General features: G+C 31.7%; 1 protein-coding gene across 1 annotated transcript; it reads left to right on the plus strand.

Annotated features, from left to right (window-relative positions):
* The first annotated feature begins 1155 nt into the window (after positions 1 to 1155).
* On the plus strand, positions 1156 to 1581 carry LOC109120899 (uncharacterized mitochondrial protein AtMg00860-like). The gene has a single exon (XM_019215152.1). It carries the CDS (start codon positions 1156 to 1158, stop codon positions 1579 to 1581), a length of 426 nt encoding a protein of 141 aa, XP_019070697.1.
* Positions 1582 to 7893: the final 6312 nt, after the last annotated feature.

The raw sequence follows: 7893 nt of genomic DNA on the forward strand, positions 1-7893 counted from the left end.
CACAGGATTTTCAATCGTTTTCACTAATCTTCACAAGCAAAAGTGAAACACGATTACAACAAATGTGAGAAAAAGTTTTTAATCTCACGTTCAAGCAATAATCTCTATTGCTTAACAAGCCTAAGAAGAAATAAATCTACCCACTAAGCTATCCCACCTAGACAACTTAGAATTTCAATACTACCCACTGATTCCTTCATAGTTTCAGCAATAGTTTACAATGTAAGACCAAGAGAATATATTCTTAAACAACTACACTAGATGCTCCAAAGATTTCTACTGTTGTTTGAATAATTCTACCGTTTGTTTGCTGATAGTCTTCGCAAGTGTTCTTGAAAAATTCTTTGTCAAGTTGCAAAAACTACCAATGATGTTTAGGAAAGTGAATTTTATATGTACAAGTCACTTTCCTTAAACTTTTTGCCATTGGTTGGAGAAGTCTGACTTTCTGATGTCGTTGGGAAGAGTGCACCTACTTTCTGTACCTTCTCCAGCTAGCAGCCAACCGGCTCGTCACATTGGGAGCCTGGTACCTTTACAAGGTCCCTGAGTTTGTTTCATCTTCAAAACTCAAGTAAGAAACCTGGTACCTTTACAAGGTCCCTGAGTTTGTCAAATCATCAAAACTGCAAATTACATGGTTGAATTGCGGAAACAATAAAATGAATTGTTGGATACTGGTCTGATTCAACCATATAAGGCTATATATGGTGCTCCTGTTTTGTTCCAAAAGAAACAGGATGGAACGATGAGAATGTGTGTGGATTACAGGGCGCTGAACAATGCAACTGTGAAGAATAAGTATTCGATTCCGTTGGTGCAAGATTTGATGGACATGTTGAGAAAAGCATGCTGGTTCACGAAACTTGATCTTAGGGCAGGCTACTGCAGGTTAGAATAGAAGAAGGTGATGAACCCAAGACAACATGTGTAACTACATATAGTTCTTATGAATTTCTTGTAATGCCATTTGGGCTAACCAATGCCCCGTCTACCTTTTGAAACTTAATGAACAATGTGTTGTTTGACTATCTTGATGATTTTGTAGTCATCTATCGTGATGATATTGTTATCTATAGTTGAACATTGGATGAACATGTCAATAACTTAAGTATGATGTTGTCGCAGTTGAGGAAATATACACTTTATGTTAAAATGGAAAAGTGTGAATTCGCTCAACAAGAAATAAAACTTCTGGGGCATATTGTTAGTAAAAACCAAGTTCAAATTGATCCTAAGAAAGTGCAGGCATTTGTTGACTGGCAAGCACTAAGAAATGTTAAGGATTTGCGATTGTTTCTTGGGTTGGCTAACTATTACAGAAAGTTCATTGTGGGTTATTCAAAAAGGGCAGCGACTCTGACTGACTTGTTGAAGAAAGATGCTAAATGGATATGGATTGTACGATATAAAGAAGCTTTTAAAAATTTAAAGGAAGCTATTACATCTGAACCCATATTAAAGTTGCCTGATTTTGAATTGCCATTTGAAGTACATACTAATGTGTCTGATAAGGCTATTGGAGGCGTGTTAGTACAGGAAGGTCATCATGTGACACTTCGAAAGTCGAAAACTGAATGATGCTGAGCAAAGATATTCGACACATGAGAAGAAAATGGTTGTTGTTGTACACTGTCTATAGGTTTGGAGAGTATCTCTTAGGGACTTGATTTGTTGTTAGAACTGATAATGTAGCCAGTATATTTTTCAAACACAAAATAAATTGAGTCCAAAACAAGAAAGATGGCAAGAGTTTTTGGCAGAATATGATTTTGTGTGGGAACATAAGCTGAGGGAAACACAACCAGGTTGCTGATGCATTGAGTTGGAAAGAGGTATTTGCTGCAGTATATTAAATTTCAAAACTTGAGACTGATTTCTTTGATAAAATCAGGTTGTGTGCTGCAAATGACTCATTATATGTTAAGTGGATGGGTCAAGTGCAAGATGGGACACTAAAACGGTATTAGATCGAGGATGATCTGCTCTATTTTAAAGGGGAAAGGATAGTCGTACCAAATTAGGGTGGACTGCACAAAGACATGATGAAGGAAGCACATAATTCCGCTTGGGTTGGACATCCGGGTGTTGAAAGAATGTTGGCTCTACTGTCTCGTGTTTATTTCTGGCCAAAGATGGATGATAACATAGAAGCATGCGTGAAGACTTGTCATGTCTGTCAAGTAGACAAGAGTGAACGTAAAAAGGAAGCTGGTTTACCGCAACCTTTGTCTATTCTTGAAATGCCTTGATTATTAGTAAGTATGGATTTCATTTCTGAATTTCCTAAGGTAGACGACAAAGCATCGATAATGGTGGTAGTAGACAGGTTCTTAAAATATTCTGTTATCATTGCTACACCTGAATTGTGTTCATATGAGATTGCTGTTGATTTATTCTATAAATATGTGGTTAAATACTTTGGTGTTCTGGCCGACATTGTGAGTGATGGGGATACAAGGTTCACAAGCAGGTTTTGGACAATATTTTTTAATATGATGGAAATTGAGTTGAAATTTTCTACTGCAAATCATCCACAAACAGATGGATAGACGGAAAGGATCAATCACTTATTAGAGGAATACTTGATGCATTATGTAACAGCAAGTCAACAGAATTGGGTTGCGTTGTTAGACACTACGCAGTTTTGTTATAATCTGCACAAGTCGTTTGTAACAGAAATTAGCCCTTTTGAAATCATTTTAGGCAAACAGGCTACGACGCCATTGGATGTTGCTAAGTCTAAAAATCAAGAAAAGTGTCCAGCAGCGCACAGGGTTGCAAGGGACATACTTGAAATGTTGTTTGAAGCACAAGATAGCTTGCGCAAGGCTCAGTGGCGCATGAAGAAGTAGGCTGATCAACATCGTCGCTCAATTGATTTAATGTGGGTGACAAAGTGTTGATGAAACTTACTCCACAAATCTGGAAACAGATTGCAAGTGATACTAGGCATCGAGGTTTGATTCCTAAGTATGATGGTCCATTTGAAGTAGTGAAACGAGTGGGCAAAGTTGCATATAGGTTGAACCTACCAAAAAGATTAAAGATTCATCCCACTTTTCATGTGAGTTTCTTGAAACCTTACTTTGTAGATCATCTACCGTACAGGAACAAATCAAAGAGGGCTCCTCCATCAGTACCTACACAGTTTGATGCTGAAATTGAGAAGATCCTGGATCATTGGATTTTGGGCACAAGTAAGAAGAATACAAAGATAAAATTGTTGATTCATTGGAAAGGCAAGAGTGCAGCTGATGCAGTTTGGGAGAAATCAAAGGACTTATGACAGTTTGATGCTTAAATTGATGACTACCATAAAACAGACTCGATGAGAACATCGAGTTCAAGTGGTGCGGGTGGTCTGTTAGACCCGTAAACTAGTTGATCTAACTATGTGCAGGCATGACAAGGACTTGAGCATTGCTCTTGGCATTCATGGGGTAAAACAGTGCAACAAAGGTTCAAGGTGCTCTGGTGTTGGCAAAGTAGCTTGAACATGCAAGGCTTACGTGTGTGCAAGAGTCATCGGAAAGGCAGTGTTTTGGCTTGAAAAAGCAAAGTTTTGAAGACTTGATGATGGCAAGACAAAGACATTCACATGGATTACTGAAATAAAACTAAGTGTTGGAGGACAACTGAATTATTCTAAGTGTTGGAAGCAGACTGAAATATTCTAAGTGTTGGAATGTAGGCTGAAATATTCTAAGTGTTAGAATATTGTTAATTCGTTTGGATAACGATTAATTTGAATTATATTTTATCTGTTAGAAATATAGCTATTGGAAACATTAGTTTAAATCCTGTGATGACAAGTGTCAGACAGGTGTCGTTTGTAACTGTCGTTTGTAACTGCCATATGCAGAAAAGTTATAAAGGGCAGAAATTCTTCTATAGCAAAGAAGAACGAATCTGGTCTTGACGAATTTATGAAGCCTGATCCTTTATTGATATATTATGAATAAAAGGTTGGTAAGAGTTTTCATACGTTGGCTATGTTGTTACAATTATTATTACCTTAAATAATACTAAGTAAAGAATTTTTATACTTAGTTAAATTCGTGTGAGTGTAAGGCTCAAGTTTGCAAAGAGTTGTAGACTGCCTGGGAGTGGTGTTAGATAAAAAATCGATACTTTTCAGCTATCATCACATTCAATTGAGGGTTTACTGCAATTTCATATTTAATTGAATTTTATGAATAGGACTTTAATTAGTTAATAGCAAAAATCAATTAAAACTGTAATTAAAATCAGAAACGATGTCAAAAGAAAAGGAGAATAAAGATAAATTTAAATGCTGGTCATAAAAAGATGTCAGATTCTATACTTAGTTTTAAGATTGGTCAACGGACCGGAACCGGTTCACCGGACCGGACCGAAACCCGTTGACCGGTATGTTGACCGGTAGCGGGATGAACCGGATCGGAATTACCGGGATGATTCATCGATTCCGTCCCGTTCCACTATATACCGGGATGGAACCGGAACGGATCGGGATGGAAGGGGACGGGATAAACGGAACGATATTTTTTGGAATTACGAAAATATAATTTTTTTTAATTTTTTTAAGTATAAATTAATAGTTTTTAAAAATTTATACTGTAATTTTTTACTTAAGTTTATTTTAAAGATATTTTATTAATTTTGTTGTTGTTGTTAAGTTTGCAAGTAAAGTCCACTAAAGTTTTTAAAATTTAAATCTTTTGAAATTTATACTTTATAAGTTATTACTTATATTCATTAATATTTATTTTATAAGTTATATTTATAAAATAATAAGTGTCAAAAAATATAAAAATAATTTATAAAAAATATAAATATAAATTATATAAAATATAAAATATAAAAAAATTAATATATATTAAATAAACCGATCCGGAACCGGAACGAAATCGGAATGAACCGGGATGAATCGGTACCGGTACACCGGTACGAAATTACGATTCCGTCCCGTTCCGTATACCGGTTCAGACTATCCCATCCCGTCCGTAGGCAACCGAAACGGGACGAACCGGAACGAACCGAAATGGTACCGGAACGATACCGATACGTCCCGTTCCGTTGACCAGTCTTACTTAGTTTATTATTAATACTAGTGAATTTTGACTATGCTTCACACAGTCATAAAAACATTAATTGAATTTATAATTAACTCTAATCAATTTAATCTAAAATGGAAGTAAATATATTAACAATCATAAGTGTGAACATAAGATTTAAAAGATCATCGACAGAAACTAATCACAATAATTTGTTGATGGAATCGTAGAAACACCTTAAGATTTTATTGCTCCTATGACAATCCTAGATACGAACAAATTAAATAAAAATTATACATTTTATAAAAATGAACTCATTATGATTGAACTATTTTAAAATACTTCACTTTCTTTTTCTTTTTATGGGAAGCACAAACTGTAAATAATTTTTTTGGTAAATCCTTCCTAATATAGACATACCTTCAAGTGTACCTTTAACGTTTAAAAAATCTATTTTCGACGATAAGTACGTTTTAATTACATTATTAAAACATAACCTATTGAAGAATAGTAATAAGATTATAAAGCTAGTATTATAACTCAAATTATATATTTTTAGAACATATCAAAATATTATTACTTAGTTGATCCGTAGAAAGTAAAAAAAAATGATATTGAATGCGTCTATGAAATGTTTGGACTATCTAACAAATATATTAAATTATTAGCAAACAATAATAATATGACACTAAATAGAAATATTCATCTCTTTCCATTTTAAATTATACCTTTCAAATATATGATGAAACTCTCAATTGCTCAAACCCTTTTGATCAACATATAAATAAAAAGATAGTAAAGAAAAATGAAGATTGTCAAGCACTAATAAAAGAAAAATGAACTCGATAAAAATAGTTTCTTGTCAAAAATAAAGAGGGTGAAGTAATTATTATAACATAAATAGTTACCGAATATTAACAAAGTGACTATTAAAATTTTGATAATTTTATATAAACTTTAAATCAGAAACACATATAATATATTTATATTTTCTTACCATGAGAATTATATATGAGAGTGACAAAAGTATTGAAAAATAAATTTATAACCAAATTAGAAGAAACTATAGCATTAATATTCACTCAAAGTCTTTTTGAAAAATGCATAACCAATTGTGCACAAATTTATATTGATACAAGAGAAAATAACATTAAGGTTAGGAATAGAAACGGACACAATCAATAATATTAATCATAATTATCAGATTTAATTAATTTAATATGACGATTTGATATATTATTCAATATTCATTTATGTACTTATTTTAAGAAAAATAAGAAATAATTTATTTTAAAAAAAATAAATAATTACAAATACCAATCATTAAAGGATGTCATATCAACTATTATAAAAAAACACAGACCCAGTTATTCTCTCACTTATTAATTACGGTAACACTTAATAAAATTAAATTGAATATATTATAAATTATTACAAATATGTTAAGATTAGTAATTAATGCTTAATTGATAGTAAATATATATAAAATATTACATTTCGAAGTTGTAATATACACTCTCAAATAAATATATTTTGTGATTTTTCCTTTCTTATTACGGAATAGAGATTTCAAGATCAGCTCTTTTGAATTTTTTCTTAAAACAAAATTAAAGTCTGTATATTTAGAAATTAAATAAAATGCAACTAATGTTTTTATTGTTTTTTTTTCTCTGTCTTTTTAACTTGCACCTGCATGATCATTCTTTTAGACACAGTGTAATAAAACATAATTCCTACAAATAGAAAAAAAGATTAAATAAAAAGGAGAAATGTCTTATCTAAAGAGCATATTAAAGTTTCACCACTCACTTGATTCAATGCCCCACCATTTTGTATTTTTCCGTGAACATAATTATATTTTATAATAATATTATTTTATAACTTTGCGTATACATGAGTTTGTTATTATAGTTAACTAGTACGGGCATGGAGGTAAATATGTTTAGTAAAGTTACACCCTATGAACCTAGGTCCCGTTTAATTATAAAATATCAAATTAAAATTATTAAATTTATGTGTGAACATATATTTTATTTTAAAAGAAATTAAGGTTATGAGCACTGAACTCGAGAAACTATCAAGCCAATAAAAATATTTGCAAATCATTTTTTAAAAAAAAAAAAAGATAGATCAAAAGAATGAATTTTAAACTAAAAAACAAACTATATAACTAAGCAAACATAGCCTAGCATGCATGAAAGAAATTAGTGACTCCAATTTGAGTAAGCTTTTGAGATAATAATTATGACTAATAAATAACAAAGTTAGATTAGATAATAGAGAAGCTAATGCATTATTATCGATATAGGTTGAGTTATTTTTTATTAAATGATATGAGATTTGACTTTTTTTTCTAATAAAAAATGATTCTTTCATTCATAGAGGAGAGAAAATTCATAACCACTAATGCACCTATAAAAAGGGTGTGCATAATATATTGAATATAGAAATGACTAGCATTACACTTATGCCAAACAAATACATTGTTATCAAATTAAAACTAAGTATTAATACTACGTAGATACAAATCGATTGTGTGATCAAAGAATTAATTTTGTCATTAATAAATCAATTAGTGTGGACACTTATGCTAAAGTTTTGTTGATTATGTATAAAAATAGTGTCCTATTAATATGCTCCCATGTTAAGCTTATTCTGATTATTATAAGACTTAAGACGAAAATTGACAAATAAGAAGCTCTCCAACTCCAAGGCTTTTTACCAAGGATTCTCCCTTAATATTTAAGTCTTCTTTTTTTCTTCCTTTTAGTTAATTTGATCAGAACTGAATATAAACAATTCTCAGTTTGGTGAAGTATATTGTTGTTGTGGCTACTGGTAGTTAATCCATAAG

This window comes from Solanum lycopersicum, chromosome 8 (assembly GCF_036512215.1).
Source record: "Solanum lycopersicum chromosome 8, SLM_r2.1".
Classification (NCBI taxonomy): domain Eukaryota; kingdom Viridiplantae; phylum Streptophyta; class Magnoliopsida; order Solanales; family Solanaceae; genus Solanum; species Solanum lycopersicum.